Consider the following 20462-nt stretch of genomic DNA (forward strand, 5'->3'; position numbering starts at 1 on the left):
AGCCAATTATTACAATCTAGCACTTAACAAAGAGTGTAGTTCAAATAGAATTAAACACACACCTAAACATAAAAAAAATGACCAGACCAATATAAGGAGCACACAATTATTTAAGTCTATTTGTGAATCTCCATCCATAGTTGGCAAAAAGTTGCATAACCGTCGTCTCAAGCTTACGACATATAACTTTCAAAAGCTCTCCATCTTCATCACACTTTTACGGTTGTGCCCAAAACCGGAGCCAATATGTTGCTCTGAAGAATGCCTGCATAAATGAAATAGATAGTGATTTGTCAAAAATCATATCATTCCTACTCAATCACAGAGCCTAACATATAGTACAAGCTTCTACAAGAATTAGTTTGCTCCTTTTCTTGTTCACCCCCAAAGCCAACCATCAAACATACAATGTATGAAAGTAGGAAGGTATAAACCAAAAGAGTACTGAAACGCTCCCCAAACAAATTTTGCAAAATGACAATCTATAAAAAGATATTGAATAGTCTCATTTTTCATACATAAACAACATCTTAAGCTGCCATTCCAATTCCGTTTTGCCAAATTGTCTTTGTTAACATAACCCCTTTAAGCAAGTACCACATAAAAATCTTAATTTTAAGCGGCATCTTAAGTTTCTAAATAATCTTATTTCTCTCAATGTAACCATTATTAATTAAGGCTTAAGGCTAGATACATTGACCTTACAGAAAATAAACCATTTTGATGATAATTCCATCTAAAATAGTCAGTAGATTGATTCAACTGAATATGTACAATAGAAGCACGCAATTCATGCCAATATACAAGATTCTGACCAACTAAAACTCTTCTAAAAGAAACATTAAGCGGAACAGATCCCATGGCATTAGCAATAGATAAATTTTTCCTTCGAACTATATAATATAAAGATGGATATTTATCTTTAAAAGCCATGTTTTCTAGCCATGTATCCTCCCAAAACTTCATTTGTTCCTCATTATTCACAATAAAAAAACTCATATTTTAAAAAATATTTTTAACTTTCATAAGACCTGACAAAAAATAGGAATCACCCTAACTAGCTAGCAAAGCATAACCACGACAACAAAACTAACAGCCTTAAAACAAAACGCAGTTCACTGTACATTGGTAAAAACTCGCCGTCATTCGTCATCACACCACCGCACACATGATCAGGCGACTCCAATTTTGATAAGAATTAAGAACCAAGGAACACAACTTTACCTGACCAAAACCGAAGTCCGTTTGACTAATGCTTTCGATGCCACATATCATGGCTCCGACTTCACAACCACCGTGCGACCGAATCATTTCATCATTATCATATCTTATCGAATGAATTACTAATAATCTATCGAATGAATTACTGCGGCACAAGCTAAGACTATCTCTATCCTATTTTTTGTTGTCTTCCTCTTATGATATTACTCCACTGCTTTTGGACCACACTAGTGGAGCTAGGTTTAGATGTACTAGGTTTTCAAGTTTGCTTTACTTAGAAGATAGCTGAAACATGATTTCAAATAGACAAAATAGACCAAAGTGGAATTGGATAGAGAAAAGATTATAATTGATGTATGAGTTAACTAAGCGTCACCACAAAAACATGGTTTCCAGTGTTATTGATGGTTCGGTTTTTCCTTGTCATATCTAGTGAGCAAAACATATGGTTTAGTGCATTGACCCATTCACACCCAATTGATTATTCATTTCATTCCTAAATTTTGACCTAATTCCATTTACACATACCGTGAGTTTATTTTTTATTTTTTGCGGGGAACACCGTGAGTTTATAATACAACTCGTAAAGAGACAAATCATTGTGATAAAATTATACTACTGTTAGACATACACATGACTCCCCTGCAATAGAGTTTACGGATGTGCCGAGGTTAAAAAACCGCTCCCTAACGGCAAGGTCGCTAACAGCAATAACGGTTGAAAACAAGTGAAATTCAAACATTTTTTCCGCAAAATAAAATTTAGCTTGGATTTGTTTGAACTTAAACCAGTTATATCGAACAATTTCAAATGACCATGTCGATCTATCCAATGACTGTGATAATCAGTCTGTTAGCGTCGTAGAAAAAGTCTAGATGAGAAAAGTATCGAGAGGATGGGCGAACATAGGTCAGCTCGACCACCAAATTGACCCAACCAACTTGCATGATCGATCTTTGCCGTTAACTACGTACCTCCCCTCCTACGAGTGCACAACACCACAAACCAGCTTGTTTCCTCCATATCACAAAAGGTAAATATAAAAGACTGAGGAAGTATAAACATTTGCCGCCACCACCATTGATTATCGAGTTCATCCTCTAGTCCCCGCAGTCCGCAGCAGAGGAAAGAAAGCATCCAAAAATCTAAGCCACACCAAAAAAATCCTTTTTTTTTTCTTCTTCCTTCCCTTTCCTCGATCAGCATCATATATCCAACACAAAAATCTAGCACCAAAGATGCAGCGAAAAGCCGAGAGAGATGCCTGCCGGTTCCGGGGCGGGGCGCGCGACGCCACCTACGGCTTGCTACTGCTGCTGCTGCGCAGTGCAGAAGCCCACTCCACTCCGCGCGAGACATCCACTTGCCCGGGCCCGGCCGGTCCGCTGGTCCCCACGGCGCCACACGCCCCGAGAACCAATCACGGGGCCTCGCTTCCCTTTAAAATCCCACCACCCTCTCCTCCCACTTGCGCCTAGCCCCACCACCTCCACCACCTCACCTCCCCCTTCCCTTCCCTTCCCCTCTTCTCTCCTCTACTAGCTATAGTATAGGCCGCCCCCGTCGTTTTGTTAATTTTCACGCCGAAATTTCCACCCACACCACGCGCCGCCTGCCTACCTGCGCCTGCGCGAGCTGCAGATCGATCGACGAGAGGCCGCGTCTCGGTCGCGGGGGGTGGAGTTGATCGATCGATCCAAGGAGGGGTATGATGAGGAGGTTTCTGCCGGTGGGGGGAGGAGGAGGAGGAGGGGTGGAGCCGTCGTCGTCGTCGACGACGCCGCAGCGAGGGGAGGCGGAGGCGGCGGGGCTGCGGTTCGGTGGGGGGGACATCTCGCTGGGCCCGCACGGCGGCGGCGGCGGCGGCGGCGGAGGGGGCGGAGGGCATGGGCATCAGCTGCAGGACGGGAGCGTGGACTTGCTGGCGCGGCACAGCAGCTCGCCGGCCGGATTCTTCTCCAACCTCATGGCCAGCAACGGTAAGATCGATCGATCGATTGCGCTAGCCAACCCATTGTTCGATTTTATTTGTTCATCCGTGTTCAATTTGGCGTCGCGTGCGTGCATAGCTAGCCCATCGTGTATAGGCGTATAGCTAATTGGTTAGGACTACTCAGAGTCACGGATCTTCAATTTCTAGCTTAATTCTGTCAGGAGAGAACGGCTAGCTGTGCAAATGTCAACCTCGTCTTTGCCTTCACATGCCCCATCTCTTTCTCGTCACACACGCACACGATCGAAGTATCGATCGATCACATGAATTGCTGTTCTAGGCTTCTAGCAACAACCACCAAAAAAAACGAATTCCATCGATATTATTGTTAATGGTGTTCTTTCTCTCTCAGTGTTTCCTCCACACTGTTTCAGATTCTTCCCATACTTATCCGAAACCAAACGGGTTTGATCAATCGATCGATCTCTGTCTACCTGGTTCTTAACTTCTATGCAACTCCCATCACTACTAACTGCCAAAGCCACTAGCTCGCTCGGCGACGACGAAATGCTGATGAGCTCGCGCTATCTAGCTAAGCTCGATCCCTTTTGCAAGTTGCTTCTGCGGCGCGCGCGTGAATCGATCATCGCGTGCGACTTTTCACCGGTCCTAACTGGTTTTTTTTTTGGGTTAAAAAGTGGTTTTCGCTAAGGCCGTCATGGGAGGAGCTAGTGTGTATATCAGACTACTATCAGTATGCGTTGTGGATATCCATGGATGTGTTAGTCTGCGGCTTTTTGCTACGTGAGTTGCCATAAATAGTATCATGGAGATCCTCTGTGCCCATTTTTCTACTCAGAGCCATTAGCCATAGGCTCCTATATGTGGTTAGTAACTTTTGTGTGATAATAATGCATGTTTGCCACAGTTAGGGTCAATATATATATATATATATATATATATATATATATATATATATATATATATATATATATATATATAAGCTGTTAATTAAGGATCCACCATGAGATGTTATATCCATGAGATTATGCGGCTTAATTGTTTTCGTGATAATGTAATATGAGTTCAAGTTTTTAAGGCATATGTTATTACGAGGAGTGCACAAATTTGGCTCGGCGTGTAAGAAGGACGATGGAAAACTATGGGCTACACAGGAGGCGGGTTTTCTCAAGTAGGGTATCATCGATAGTGAAATGTGGGGTCTAGGGTTTTGAATACACCGCTTTTATTCTTTTTACGTACGCTTTTTATAATCGAGTGTCTCTAGATTGTCTTATTTTCTATTGCAACTTGCTATAAATGGCTTAGTTTTTTTGCCACTTGCACCTGGTGTCCCTCTCTCTCATTTGATCCATTATTTTCAGTTGCAAAGTCATTGCGCATGACAATCCATTCTTCACTACAATAGTAGACATGGGGAAAAAAAACAATTTGAAGCTATAGTGGAGAGAGCAAAGAGATAGATGTTTTTTTTTCTAATTTAATTTGTTCATAATAAGACTAGAAAACCATGCATTCATCTTCCAGGATTTGCACAAATATGTACATTTGATTAATTAGTATCACCATTCACCAACCTAGCTAGCTAAAACAAGCTCTTTTTAAAAATGTTTTTGGCAAGTATTCTCATTTCATATAAAGGATACCTATATGCACCTCATTTGATGAAAATCATTGCAAAATTATGCACCATCATTATTTATTCCATGAGTATTAAATTAATTCTGCGTCACAAATATTCAACGTTTTAGAGCATACAGAGATAATAACCCTTTAATGAAAACTTCAAAATATCATTTATTCAAAAATTAGGAATAAGTGTGTCAATATCTTTTTGAAATGCAGATCAATATGAACATAGAGTTATGTTATAATTAATTTTCACACTACATATATACCAACATCTAAAATGGCCTTTTGACCGAGCAACCTGTATACAACAATTGGTAAGGATAAAAATAGTACCAGTAGAAATGTCGAAATCCACATATAAGTACTACACCAGTACTAAATTTAGTAATTATACTTTGATCGAGGTAGGAATAGCCTCGAGTAAAGTTTAAAAGAGTCAAATGTCTTTCAGTGGAGCCCATGTAGCAGCATTTCTTTCAATGCGGCAGCCAGTTGCACTCTAGATTCTGCTCTAGATAGACCAACTTGCGCATATATGATCAATTAATTAGTATCAAGACAGCAAGCACAATTAAATTACCAGTGGATCTTAGTGCCTCGAACCCTAGCCAAGGCAAAAAGAAAAAGATGAGGGCATTTGATTAATTTGTGGATTAATTAATTTTTGATCAATGGATTAATTAGGGCGCCACTTGCCTTAATGTAAGGCGGGGACCACGTGTGTGTCGCCGCAACTTGGCCTGCGGGGTGGGCCCCCCGGTTTGTCCAGGTTCAGCTCCTCTGCTGATGGCCTGACGGTGACGTCACGGTCTTGCCTCGCTAAAGATAGTGACCTACGGTGCGTTGAGATGGCATGCGTGATTGCTCGGCTTCTTGATTTGGCGTTTGCTTTCTCTCTTGGCTGCGTCTATGTCAGCGTGCGAGGCTTGCTCATATGCACGGGCCGGCACGCGGCATGCACGTGCTAGCGTGTCCGGTAGGCTTCAATATACCATCTGTTCGCATCGTAGTACAAAAAAACCGAAGAAACCATCCGATTCAATGAAGAAAATTATCCATATTCTTAGGTTGTTGTATTTTGAAATGGAGAGAGTACTTGTTCTTATTAATTTGAGGAGAATAAGATCGATCCCCTGGAAGTAGTCGTAGGTACGTTCAAAATAAATATAAAATAAATATAGTGTAATGTGTGCATGTCAGTTCACTGGTCAGAAAATAATTTTCGCGTCATTCGCAGCAATTTGACTAGAAATTTACATTGTGGAATAAAAAAATCGTGGGGCCAAAATTTCAATGTTTTTAATGAAAATTTTAGGCTAGATCTTGGGATTTTCTTTTTTAACACAGTACAGACACAAACATGCATATATACACATGCATACTCAACGCTCTGAACATACACGCACACCCTATCACTATATAAGCACCTTTAAAGAGGACCGTCATGAAGTCGTCACAGACACTGTCAACATATTTTAAAAGTTGATAACCAACCATTTTGCTAAGGGCCTGTTTAGTTTGCGAAAAGAAACATTTTGGGTGTCATATCGGATGTTTGACCGGATGTCGGAAGGGTTTTTCAGATACGAATGAAAAAAATAATTTCATAACTTGCATGGAAACTGCGAGACGAATCTTTTAAGCCTAATTAATCCGTCATTAGCACATGTGGGTTACTGTAGCACTTATGGCTAATCATGGATTAATTAGGCTCAAAAGATTCGTCTCGCGATTTCCTCCCTAACTGTGCAATTAGATTTTTCATTTATTTATAGAGAGAATCCCTTATATACCACTGAAAATTGGTCTAATCCCTTATATGCCATTGAAAATTAGTTCTTCCCTTATATGCCATTGATCCAAATTTGCACACTCTCTCACGCCACTCCCGTCAGTTGACTATGTGTTGACCGTTAATTCTTAAGGAAAAAAGACGTATTTACCCTTCTGAGTATAGGGCATGCCTAACAACTCAGAGAGGGCAATATGTCTTTTTTACTTGAGAGTTAACGGTCAACACACGGTCAACTGACGGTAGTGACATGAGAGGGTACGCAAATTTAGACCAATGGCATATAAGGGAGGAGCCAATTTTTAGTGGCATATAAGGGATCAGATCAATTTTTAGTGGCATATGAGGGATTATCTCTTATCTATATTTAATGCTTCATGCATGTGTTCACAAATTCGATGTGATGTTTTTTGAAAAAAAATTTAGGGAACTAAACGGGGCCTAAGTTAAAAAATTCAAATACTTTTTGGGCTTCTATTGGGACCCAATAGTAATCCAAAATTTGAAACCTTTGATTTGAATAGCGATGTAACTATTGGGCATACAAGGTTTGAAAAAATGGTTACGGCCGGATTGCTAACTTTGATATTATTTTCATCCAAAACGACCAATACTGAATTGGAGGGAGTAGAAATTAAGTTGCAACACGTAAGTACATGTTTGACGATGTGCTTATAAGTAACTAGTAATAGCTAGTAAAGATGAACGCAAATGCAAACACTAATTTTAATTGTTTTTGTCTCTTTCATATATATAATATTCGTCTCACTAACGATCTACTACTCTTTCTAATTAAGGTGGTCGTTTGAACTCATCTTTCTGTAAGTTTCATATTCTTAATACTTGTGACCACTCAAAATAGACCTTACATTTTAAAATGGATGGAGTACAACTTTCTGGAACATATGGTTCTAGTCACGAGAATATTCCTCTCATATACTCCCTCCGTTTCTAAATATTCGATGCCGTTGACTTTTTTAAACATGTTTGACCGTTCGTCTTATTCAAAAATTTTAAATAAGTATTATTTTTTTCCTATCATTTGATTCATTGTTAAATATACTTTTATGTATACATATAGTTTTATATATTTCACAAAAATTTTTGAATAAGATGAATGGTCAAACATGTGCTAAAAAGTTAACGGTGTAAAATATTTAGAAACGGAGGAAGTATATCCTGTATCTATCGTGCTATTTTGTGCTGGGGCAACTCGGCCGGGCCACTTTTAATTTCGTAGTGCTAGCTTGTAATTTTTTTTAATTAGTTAGTAGTGCATAGTGTTGATGAATGGTAATTGTTGTGGTTTAAGTTATGTTTAACTATAATAACCGGTGATTAGTCAAGTTTAATTTGTACATGGATTTCAAATAGAAATTTGGTAGTGTTTAATTATGAAAATATTTATAGAACCACTATGCATATATAACATTACACCTGCAGTTAAACACACATTTGAACATGAGAATCAAACCTAACCTTAATTACGTGCACCTACTACAGAAAAATATTGTAGAATCAAATACACACTACTCCATTCAACCTTGGAGAAGCAAGTTTGAACATCCCATCACATCTAGGTTAAACTTATTGCTCAACACGTGTACCTATAGAGCTAGCTCTAACGGTATGCTAATACCGTAAACTATTGTTTACTTGTCACACTTGGCAGTTTTCAACTAGCGTTTGGGTAACAGTAGCTCTTTCTCTCACACACACAGTTAATTTAACTAATTAGCGATCATTAGTTAATTTCCGTGCTTGCTACTTGGCAATAAACTAAGCAGGCTTTCCAGGCTCAAAAGGCGGGGGAGGCAGCGGAGCCGAAGCCCACCACCACCCTTCCATGGCCGGCAGCGGCAGCGGCAGCAGCAGCGGCGGGAGGAAGATGAAGTCCCAGCTGAGCTTCACGGCCGGGCCGCCGCACCTCTCGCACATCGCGGAGGACGGCGCCTTCCCCGACCGCGCCGGCGCCGAGGCCTCCGTGCCCCGCACCTTCTCCGCCGGCGGCAGCAGCGGCGGCGGCGGGTTCTCCATCGTCGGGCCGTGGGAGGAGTCCAGGGACATCATCTCCACCCTCGGCGGGTACGAGTCCCAGGTAAAGATTGCTCGGCAAATTTGATTGCTAGGGCTACCTTCATTGAATCATTGTACACTACAAGGCTTCTTGATCTCTTCATCCCTTGTTTATATTTACTAACATTCATAAGAATTTGGACACATGTATGAAACACATACATTTATACATGTATGAATCTATTCAAAACTCAAAACAACTTATAATAATTAATGTAAAACAGAGGAAGAAGTAGTAGCTAGCTTTGCTGTGTTTGTGATATATATATATATATATATATATATATATATATATATATATATATATATATATATCGCGATGTGTTCTTGATTTCTTGGGCGTGTTGGAAATGGGGGCAGTTCGGCGGCATGGCGAGCACGTCGGCGCTGGAGATGGCCGGCATGGACAGGTACCTGCAGCTGCAGCATGACCAGGTGCCGTTCAAAGTGCGGGCCAAGCGCGGCTGCGCGACGCACCCCAGGAGCATCGCGGAGAGGGTACGTACGCAATATCATGATCAAAACGCCTCTATATTTGCTTTTGCTTTCTCTTCAGATCTTGACACATGAGCATGTACGTCGGTGTGATCGATGCGCGTCCGTAGGAACGGAGGACGAGAATTAGCGAGAAGCTCAGGAAGCTGCAGGAGCTGGTGCCCAACATGGACAAGGTGGCCATTACGATTTGAACTTTGCATAATGTTCATACCTATATTTACATGATATTTGAGGAAGAAAGGAACATCCCTAGCTAAGTATTTTCTTTTAAAAAAAAACTTTCCACATTTCTTGTGCCATTAGCACACAGATTCATGTTTCTCGCCTTAATAATAGACATGGCAAATGCACACGCATTCACCCATGAGTGTGCACTGTGAAGTGTCCCTTAACACATGCTCAACAAATTCATGGACACCAAGCGCAAAATCATAACCTAATAGAATTTCTAGAAAAAGCGTATCCATGTTTGTGTAGTTAAATTCTATAGGCACTGAGATTAGAGCTTTGGTGCATGACAGCCACAACTCCAACACCATACCAAACATGCTTTCTCAACAAATTCATGATTATTGTATATAGATGAAAGGGGTCGTACGTTCTCTCATCTAGTTCTAGCTAATATTAATTAGCGGTAACATTTTTTGCGCATGAATAATGCAACCAATTGAGTAATTAATTATGTTCGTGTTGCAACAGCAAACAAGCACAGCGGACATGTTGGACCTTGCAGTTGAGCACATCAAGGGTCTGCAGAGCCAGCTGCAGGTACGCATATTTGAGGATTTCTTCACAAGGACTAATCCCGCAAGTAGGGGATAAGATTGAAAATTCACATTTACATTTTTTTTCGTGAATGCGCAAAAGGCGCGCCCATCAATATATTAAAAGGAAAAGAGGTTTTGTTACATAACGCAACCAGCTAGACGAGCCTATGCGAAGGAAAGGAAGAAACGAAAAAAAACCGACATTGTCTATCATTCCCTTTTGTTCTAATCAATTTGTCTTATTTAAATCTTTTCCCTCTCAAGTGATGTATGGGCTGGTAATTAATACACCTCTCAAGGCTGAGAGATAACATATTTTCTATTTAGATTTGTTAGCGAAATAGCCGTGCTTTGCTACAAATAACTACAAATTATATGCATGCTAGTATTGTTTGGAACAAATTAACTACGAGGTGTGTTAGAAGATATATTCATCCCTGGGGATCTCTTTACACTATAAACTTTGTATTTTAGAGATGAAATAAGATAGAAGAAATATATATATAAGAACTAGTTTGTAATGCTGAAGCATATTGATCGGATAAGTAGTTGATAAAAGTATATAGCTAGCATATTCACTGGTACTATCATTAATTGTCTTCGTCTACAAAAGTATAGATCACATTTGCCATTATAATGGTTATATACTTGGTTAGAACTCGTACGTGTTGCCTTTTTTGGTTGTTCATATTTTCATTTTTTAGCCGAGGCTCCAAAACAGAAGCGATATAAACTTTTGAATTTTGTGTCGTCTTTCTGCGTGCAGGCTCTGAAGCATGAGCAGGAGAAGTGCACTTGCTGCAGCAGGCCTTGATTGATGAAGCAGTGAGACGGCGAAACTGAAAGGTATCTATCCTTAGTTTGGAACCCTGATTACGGATGATACTTTCATATTTCCTTGAGAGTAACGCATGCGTGGATGCATGAACCAATTAATGTCAGTGACACAATCCAAATCGACCGTGAGCATTTTGTCGAAATGTGTAAATTGTTAGATAGGACATGGCAAGGGACATGTATATGCATGCCTGCATGCATGAGTGAGTGCATGGAGCTAGCTACTCCGAAATAGCGGGGTGCAGCCATTGTGATCCCTTAATTAATTCTCGATCCACTGATGATTAATTAGCTTGTAATTCTGTCTTTAAACCTTTTTTTTAATGACGAGGGGAGAGAAAAAGAAAATGAAATTTTGGTCAGCATGCAGAAAGAACTACATTATTAATTCGTGCCATTTGGGGTGCTGTTTATAGCTAACCTTCTCGATCGATCACCTTTGTGTGTCTCAAGTTGCAACCATACTGGTTTAATTTGTGCTTTCAATGTAGGAGGACTAATGCAGTGTACGTGTTACGTTGATGCAATAAAAATCACCCTTTTTAAGTTATTGCAGCAATTGCGTATGCATCACTACTAAGAAACGACTTTTGGGGCGTTATTTTCGCAGGCCTTTAAGTACATAGAGTATTTGACCGCCTACAAAAATGTGTTTTGACGGTTTTTTTTAAGTAGTGCATGATCATCTCGTCGATTCACCTGTATCACTGTATGTATGGTTAATTTGGGTTTCGGAGTTGGACTATGTCTCAGCTTAAATCGTTTCCAATCGAATTCCACACCGCGCGCGCGCCATGCCACAACAACTGCTGCGTCGCACCCACTTGCACTTGCACCGAGCGCCATGGCGAGTAGGCCGGTTCATCCAATCCTCGTCGCGTTCTTGGCGCTGCTCCTCGTCGGCACTTGCCAGGCAAGGCCGGCTCCGGGGAAGGCCGCGTCGTCGTCGTTGTCATCGGCGGCGAAGGGGGCGGTGGTGGACGGCATCACGGACATCTACAACTTCGGGGACTCCATCTCGGACACCGGCAACTTCCTCGCCTTGATGGAGCACACCGTGGCGCCTCCCTACGTACGGCGCGGCCATCGGCAGCGCCACGGGGCAGTGCTCCGACGACGGGTACCTCATGATCGACTACCTCGCCAACGACCTAGGGCTGCCGCTGCTCAACCCGTACATCGACAAAGGCGCCGACTTCTCCTACGGTGTCAACTTTCGCCGTCACCGGCGCCACCGCCCTCGACGCGGCGGCCCTCGCGAGGATCGGTGTTACCGCGCCGCGCACCAACAACTCCCCCACTGGAGCTGGACGCTCAGAGAGAGCTGTTGGTGTGCGAACGGAATTACTGGCGCTGACGGTGGAAGGATGAGAGTGTCACGGAACGAAGAAAATATCGCGTCCAAATGCCATATTATGAAAGTAGTGCGAATTGAGTGGTCTATCCTGAAAACGGTGCATATTCGGTGGCATATTCTGAAAATTCTCGAGCAAGAGAAGCTGGCGCGAGCTTGCTGGTGATGGTGGGAGAGATCGCCGCGAACAGGCCGCGAACAGGAGGTCGTAGCGCCGCGCGGACGTCGGGCGCATGATGACCGGCGTGGTGGAGTCGGTGGTGCTCGTACCAGAGGTGGTGCGGTCGCGTGGTGAGCGCGGCGAGGGAGGTGCTCGAGATGAGCGCGACGCGGGTGGTGATCCCGGGCAACTTCCCGCTGGGTTGCGCGCCGAGCTACCTGGCGGCGGTGGACGAGACGGAGCGCGCGGCGTACGACGGGAACGGGTGCCTCGTGGGTCTCAACCTGTTCGCGCAGATGCACAACGTGCTGCTGCAGCAGGGGATCCGGGAGCTGAGGCGGTCATAACCGGAGGCCACGATCGCGTACGCCGACTACTCCGGCGCGTACGTGCGGATGCTGGAGGGCGCGCGCGACACGGGGTTCGACGGCGTGGCGCTGACCAAGGCGTGCTGCGGCGGGAAGTACAACTTCGAGATGGAGCAGATCAGCTGGGATGGCGTGGCGTCCACCTGACTCAGCGCGCGTACAGCGTCATGGCCGAGCTTCTCTACCACAAGGGCTTCGCGTCTCCTGCACCCGTCAAGTTCCCGCACCAGTAGATCGTCTGGTATTTGCAAGTAGTGAAAATAATGTAAGCTGTGACATTTTTTGACGAAGATGTAACCCATGATTTAGTCATATCATGTATTCCTTTTTTTTTTCAATTGGTACAAAAAATAGCAGTATCAATTCTTTTTCACTGATTTCAGGACGCTTCTAATTTGGATTTGCCGATGCTTCACGAGGGTGTTACAAAGTTGCAGCCACCCCTATTCCTACTTTATTTCTAAACTGATGTACAGAACGTGTATTTATGTACTCCGTGGATACAATACAATGTGCCTCAGCTACAACATTGTTTATGGAGGAGTACATATATGAACTACATGCTACGGCCTACTCCTCAACAGGAGGATCCACCCAACGGCCATGGTCCTTGATTAACTGAATCAAGGCGTCAGTGGCCCCCTCCATTGCAATGCCCCGTTGCACGACGGTCTGCACCCAAAACAAGTAGAACTTGTGTTAATGGAAGGAAAATGGCAGCTCTAAGTTTTTGTTTCAGCTCAAAGAGCATATATATGCCATGCAGTTAACATCCCTACTGTTGATTGTGTTTGCATGATCATGTACAAATATTGACTTGCAGCTATGTTCAACGATATACCGTGATTTCCATTATTCCATTTGATATGATTCAACTTCCACAAGTATAGGAAAAGGTTACCTTGCCAACATAAAGGTCGATCTTCCCAGGAGCACCTCCAACGTATCCGAAATCAGCATCGGCCATCTCCCCTGGCCCATTGACAATGCAACCCATGATAGCAATCTGCCAGGCAAATGTAGACATGATTAGCCATCAGGCTAGCTAATATGCGATTGAAAACAAGGGAGGCAGAAGGTCTGTAAGAGAGTTTACAGAGACGCCTGGCAGATGAGAGGTCTTCTCTCTAATCTGAGCACTGACTTCTTGGAGGTCAAAGAGTGTCCGCCCACAAGAAGGACAAGAGACATATTCCTGCAGCATTAATTAACGGTCAGAAATCGCCAAAAGAATGTTCTGCTTCACAAGAGAGAATTGCCTAAAGTTATTTATCCTCTTCGGTAGGCTATAAGGTTCATTTACTGTTAAAAGTGCAATTTTGCACTTCTTCATGATATCTCACGAGTTAAAGGTTGACGTTGTTCATGGGATCTACAGTCTAACAGAGAAGAATTCATCAGCTTACCGTTTTTGTGTTGCGCATCCTGCAGCCCTGTAACAAGTTGAAGGATGTGTCCCTCAAAAACTCAAATTCCTGGTCAGCAGCTTCAAGAAGTACACCATCACCAAGACCATCAACTAGAAGAGCACCAACATTTGCCCCAGCACCAATAACAAGGTCATCTCTGCATATAATTTAACTCAAATAAGCACAAGAGAATAAAGGTACAGTAATTTCAAGGGGTAAGGATGGGCGGTCAATGCATCTCTTAATAAGCACTTCATAGTACCTGTTCACGCTTTTGGGGAATTCTATGTGATGGATTACAGGGAAGTTCAAACCGTTGGTTTCTAAGTACTCAAATAACCTGCAAAACATTATTAAAAAAAATAAAATTTTAGGTAAAGAGAAGTACAGAACAATGGAAAACCAGGTGGAAACATTGGTCTGTATGTCAGTTTTCTGCAGAGTCAAATCCATTTTCATTTTTCATGCTTAATGTGTAACTTAGAATTGACTATCGGTTCATCCCAACAAATGGTAATAATGGAGGGAGTGGTATTAACTGGCCTACTGTGTTCACTTACCTCCTAGCAGCGTGTACTCTGCCAGTCTTCTCTTCACCATAAGGAACACTGTGCAGTAACATTGTTATATCATCAACACCCTTAAGAAGATCTAGCTGTTCATATGATTCATCTCCACGAAGGGTGACAGCCAATCTAGTGCCTACATAAAAAAAAGATTCATCAATAAAACAGACTAAGCAAAATGTTAAAATACAGAAAATGACATAAACACAATTCACAAAACAACAAAGATCATTATCAAATTCAAATGTCTACCTTCTGGCAAAAGTTTGTGTGCACCGCTTGACAGTTCATCCACATTGACAAGAGCAATTGCATGTGGGAGTGGCTTTGTCAGTTGCTCTGATAAGGGAGTCAACACACCCATGCTGATGTCAACTAATCTTTTGAGTGCAAGCCTCTGTACCATTTTACAGATTTCAACACAAAAATTTTAAAGGAATAGAATGTTAATATAAGCTTGTGATTTGTGAAAAGAACAAATAATGTTGAAGGAACTCACAGCTTGAGCATCTTCTACAGGTGGGAGCTCCCTCAAAAGAATAGAATCTACAGTTGCCAGATCCTGATATTCATAGAAAAATTAACATCAGTTTAGACTGAAGTACCAATAAAGTTTAGTTGTTTGCTAGAATGTACAGCTATAAGGATCAGACCTTGAAAGGCATGCCAACCACAAGCTTTGCAGCAAGAGACCTATAAAGGAGCTCAGGAGCCTGAAAAATAAGAGAGCCTTCCATCATTACAAAATGCATCAATTGATTTGATTCAGATAGAAAAAAATCAATGCCTTCTTTTTGCTATTGCTATTCTCACTATGTACTATGAACTATGCATAGAATGCATGGAACATGGCTACTGAAAATATCATGTTGTAGAATTGTATATTACAAAATAGACTATTGTCTTGAAATATATTTTGGTAAAGTTACACAAGATCAACACATTGCACAAAAGGGTAACAAATATGTGAGTTACCTTCAACTGATCCAAGGAAACTGACATCAAAACAGAGCCATCACGGTGCAAGACCCCTCTGTAGTCTACTTCCTCACCCTGTCATAAGTGCAACTAATAAGAAATCTAGCACTATTGTTTTTATGATAACTATGGACTATAGGAGTTATTTTGAACTAACCTCCTTTTGTAAAGGCAACTGACCACTTCTACGCTGGAAATCAAAATAGCGCCTGTGCTTTTCTTCAAAAGGAGCCTGAGAACATATAATGTATATAAATAGAAATTCTTAAAAGAACAAATAGAACAAAACACTACTAAAAATAGTCAAAATTAATGTGTGGCATTGGCAGCTAAACAAGAGAAAAGTGTAAAACTAGAGAAAGGTAATAAATCGTTACCACTCCTATTTGAAGGTCTGCGGCATGTGTGCCAAGATTTGCCAATCTCCGGCAAGGATCAATCTCTTCTTCAGGTGGTTCCGTGAGGGAGACACGGATTGTATCGCCCAAGCCATCCTGTAAGACAACAAAAGGAAGACATAAGGCATGCTTACCCTTTGCAGATGGAAAGATATGATATATGCAATATAATACACAAAGTAAAAATGCAATTACCATCAGAAGTGTTCCAATGCCAATGGCAGACTTCATCCTCCCATCTTCACCCTCTCCAGCTTCTGTAACTCCCAAGTGCAAAGGATAATCCCACCCTAGGTTATACATTTCTGCTACAAGCAAGCGATATGCTTGGACCATGATAACAGGGTTACTTGCTTTCATTGAAAACACAAAGTTATGGAAGTCCAGCTTCCGACAGATCCTGGCAAATTCCAAAGCAGACTCAACCTGAAATTATTTGTAGAACATGTCATTCATCTATCAAAACGATCATTAATTGAAGACATCCATGAAACGAAAAGTTATTTGAATGAAATCCCCAGAAAGGAAATAATACCATTCCGCGTGGAGAATCACCATAGTAACTCATTATGCGGTCAGACAGACTTCCATGATTTGTTCCTATACGCATTGCTCTTCCATACTGCTTGCATTTCTCAACCAACGGGGAGAAGACCTGAAATGATATGGAAGTGGCTATGCAAGTAAGGAAACATACTGCACATTCTTACTGACTAAATTAACACTAAAGAGTGAGATATTTGGAACCTTCTCGATATGCTCAAGCTCTTTTTGATAATCATCTTCAGTATATTCAAGCTGCTCAAATTGGGCACGGCGATCAGCTGCAAGTAGAGTTCTCAGCATATGCACAGAGTTGATAAGATATTGACACTAAAATGATACACATCATTATTTCACTCACCAAAATTCCCTGGGTTGACACGAATTTTGTCAAAGCATTCAGCCACTCTTAAAGCAACTGTCGGGGCAAAATGAATATCAGCCACTAGGGGGATGTTGTAACTGTTGAAATGCAAAAGCAAGATGAGAATTCATTCATGAAAACTCACTGAATCTGGAAAAATGATGACTCTTACTTCTTCTGAACAAGAGTGTTCTTAATCTCAAAGCAGGCATCAGCTTCCTTTCTACCCTGGACTGTTATTCTAACAAAATCAGCCCCTTTATCTGCTATCCTCATAACCTGGACCAGTGCTATACTTCGTTATTTCACTAGTCATGAAACATAGAACATCTAAAAGAACACATGATTAATGCATGCCCAGCATTCAATTATTCAAGCATAGAATTAAAAACTAAAACATAGAACTTCAAATAGGAGTGTACCTCCTCTACGGTTTTAGCAACATCCTTGGTATCCGAGGTGGTCATAGTCTGAATCCTAATGGGATGATCACTGCCAAGTGGCACATTCCCAACCATCACAGTGCGGGTTTTTCTCCTCCTTGTCTCATATATAGATTCACAATACTTTTGCCTGGGAACTAAAGAATAACAAAAGGGCAAAAGACATGCTGTCAGATTCTTTACAGAAAAAATGTTCATTCAGTTAAAAGCACTAAGAACAACTAACACGAATATACATGCAAGGTGAACAACAGCCGGCGAGTTATACCTAAAAGTGGGCTTCCTTCTGAAGATGGCTCGAGCTCCATGGTATCAGAACCGGTACTTGAGCTCTTGGCCACAAGCACCCTGCCTCTTGATGAGCCCACCCTTAGAGTAGCAGGAACCGACAAGATCTTAGCAAAGTCGACGCTCCTCGTGAAGCCGATGCCACCATCACGGACCCTGACATGTGGGAGCGGCGCTGGTGCCACTCCGGTGGCCATGGCTATCTCGAAGCACCAACTTCTGGGTTAGGCAATCCTACAAACAGGTGCATGGCAATGGTAGAGATGAGCACAGGGTCATCTTTGTGGGTTTTAATGGACAGAAATGGAATATTCCCTTATTGCTTCCAGTCCAACAACAGGACAACCATGGTGTGTAGTTATTGAAAATTAACTATTTCACAATTCGTACAAAATACTGACATATCAACAATTAGCAAATTTAATAACTTTACTTTGCTAATAATAAGAGAGGTTGGTAGGACAGCATGAAGAAACTGATGCTTCTACTACAATTCCAAAGAAAATCAAAGTATAGCACCAATCAATAAGCCTGGTCTTTTAAATAGCATTTCCACTTAGAAATTGAACATGCTTGCAGAAAATTGAGATAAATATTTTTTTTAAAAAAAAAAAAACTGATTCGTGTATCCTTCCGGCTAAGAACAAAGGGAGAAATAAGATGGCATGAACTCTTGATAGCTCAAAAAAAACTAAGAAAAATTAAGAAAAATCCCTCCTAATCCAAAGATAATGCTCTCTAAGTTGATCAAATCCCGAATTTTCGCAGCCAATCTCAAGAGCTCTACAGCCCTCTGAATCATAAAAACCCAAACCTTCTAATTCCCAAGCAGAAGCACGAATTCCAGCAGCTCCCCCGCAGCAATTAGCACCGACAACGCCAGCTCCCCCGCTAGAATTCCAGCAAATAAACCAAGCACGAATTGCGCCCAACCAACCACCACAGGAGGATCCACCCGATCGGCGTCCCCCCAACACACAAACACACACACATACACAAAGCTACTAGAAATCTCAGGAAGTAGAGATAAGGCTCCCCAACCTCGTAGCTCCCCTCCGGCGACCGCGACGAGATCAGCAGCGGCGAGGCGATGCGATGCGGGGATGGAGACAGAGTGCGAGAGCTCGCGAGCTCGGCGAAGAGGACGACGAACTGGCGAGCGAGTGGTGGGCTTTCTACCGGATTAGCCCATTTATCCCCAGAGGCCGGCGCCCCCGCACCGCGCGGCGCGTCGTGTGGACTCGGTGCACGAGCACCGCGTTGCCGTGGGCAGTGGCTGCGTGTGGGGTCCAAGAGATGAGGTGTTGGTGGACCGGGTGCATGGGAGGGGAAGGCTGACGGCGTGGGGTTGGAGGTGTGGAAGTGGGGTTCCGGGCTCTCCCCGCCATGATTTAATCGTGCCCGTCGTTTTCCCATGCGCTTCGTAATTCCATTATCATTTTGTTTTGTTTTTATTTTATTTTTTATTAGTTCACGATGGAGAGAGGCTGTTTTGTTCGTTTATTATTTCTGCCATTTGTTTTTCGTGGCCGGCATGGGATTGTATTGTACCATGAAAAAAAAATAGTTTAATCTGGTGCGAGAGATGGTGCTTGAGCCAGATAAAATTGTCTGATTGTTCCGTATTGTTACTGGCTAGAGGAGAAACTTCACGAATATTCATGGGTCATCGAAGGATGTTTTTTCCTTGATTTGTTGGATAATTCGAATATTTTATTGAGAAAACAAAAAGATAAATTTGGACTTATTTAAGACCCAAAGTTCTTTCACGGCAGCTGAGGTGGTGGAATGGGACTGTCTAAGAATCTGGTGATAGTTTTTGTAGGAAAAATATTTTGAACATAACTTATAGTGTAAGTTGTATATAGTTATATTATAATTGCTATGTGAAGTATATTGTAATTAAGGTGTAATTTTAGTTTTAATTCAAAATCAGCTGATAATGTTATTTTTAAAGTATTTGTAATGATAAAATAAATGATAATTATATTTTGTAATAAGATAAATCATAAAACGTATGCCCGAAAGTCAAGATGCTAAACAACAAAAACCATAGGGAGTGCAGTACTATTTATTGAAGAAATAAAAAGGATATTAACATTCTTTAGAAATAAAAGAAACTTGATGTTGTTTAATAAGGGGAGAAAAGGACATCATTTAGTTCATTACATTTCAACATTTCTTCCATGCATGTACTTTCGATGTTTGATCGTGACTTTGACAAGGAGATCGATCTTAATTAGCTAGTGCAGCTTGAAACAAAGCTACCTGCCCAAACATACACACACATCGTCGTCAAACCTCATGTTCAATGCCAAAGGGGAGTGTGGTTTGAGCGGCTGACTTGTTGTGGAGCAAGGCATCCGCGCGCGACGGCCGCCGAAGACCATAATCACCTTCTGGTCCGGTGGCATGGTATGACGGGTAGATGACAATATTGAGACGATGGCCAGTTCAGTCACACCACATGTGTTGACCTGGAGCAAAGCAGATGGCACGTTTCCCTGAGACAACCGTCTCCATGTGGGCGGAAGTTCTCCCACACATGTTTTGGGTCGTGGGAACTTTGGGAGCGTTGAAAGGTAGGCATAAAAACCGTGGTGGAAATTTTCGACCCATCAATCTAGTGTTTTCGTAACAGTTATACTGTTTTCGTTTCTAGTTATATATAAAATCGACTCATGTTGTTTTAATTTTCTGTTATGTTGATGTCGTCATTGAATAGTTATACTGATAAATACGGAAAATTCTTGACGAACCAGTAACCGTTTCCAATCTTTTTACCTCAGATAAATGTGCAACCTCATGTGAATT

The 20462-nt window shown here is 41.9% G+C and overlaps 2 protein-coding genes and 1 pseudogene across 3 annotated transcripts; 2 read left to right on the forward strand and 1 right to left on the reverse strand.

Annotated features, from left to right (window-relative positions):
- The first annotated feature begins 2702 nt into the window (after positions 1–2702).
- Positions 2703–11142, forward strand: LOC4329910 (transcription factor bHLH128). Of its 2 annotated transcripts, none has more exons than XM_015770239.3 (6): positions 2703–3200; positions 8387–8697; positions 9036–9173; positions 9281–9346; positions 9873–9941; positions 10707–11142. In XM_015770239.3, the coding sequence occupies exons 1-6, from the start codon at positions 2930–2932 to the stop codon at positions 10752–10754; spliced, it is 903 nt and encodes a 300-aa protein (XP_015625725.1). In that variant the 5' UTR covers positions 2703–2929; the 3' UTR covers positions 10755–11142. The 2 variants fall into 2 exon arrangements, with proteins under 2 accessions (XP_015625725.1, XP_015625727.1); XM_015770241.3 differs by having other exon boundaries at positions 8396–8697.
- LOC107277505 (acetylajmalan esterase-like) lies at positions 10708–13004 on the forward strand (annotated as a pseudogene).
- LOC4329911 (4-hydroxy-3-methylbut-2-en-1-yl diphosphate synthase (ferredoxin), chloroplastic-like) lies at positions 12938–18813 on the reverse strand. Its single transcript, NM_001401901.1, has 20 exons — positions 18690–18813; positions 17629–17882; positions 17340–17497; positions 17090–17196; positions 16915–17015; positions 16758–16834; positions 16546–16665; positions 16206–16436; positions 15990–16106; positions 15770–15844; positions 15610–15687; positions 15288–15347; positions 15134–15196; positions 14887–15031; positions 14629–14770; positions 14331–14408; positions 14066–14225; positions 13756–13854; positions 13561–13665; positions 12938–13331 (listed from the first exon to the last, which is right to left on the reverse strand). Exons 2-20 carry the CDS (start codon positions 17843–17845, stop codon positions 13230–13232), a joined length of 2235 nt encoding a protein of 744 aa, NP_001388830.1. The 5' UTR covers positions 17846–17882; positions 18690–18813; the 3' UTR covers positions 12938–13229.
- Positions 18814–20462: the final 1649 nt, after the last annotated feature.

Source organism: Oryza sativa, chromosome 2, assembly GCF_034140825.1.
Source record: "Oryza sativa Japonica Group chromosome 2, ASM3414082v1".
Classification (NCBI taxonomy): Eukaryota; Viridiplantae; Streptophyta; class Magnoliopsida; order Poales; family Poaceae; genus Oryza; species Oryza sativa.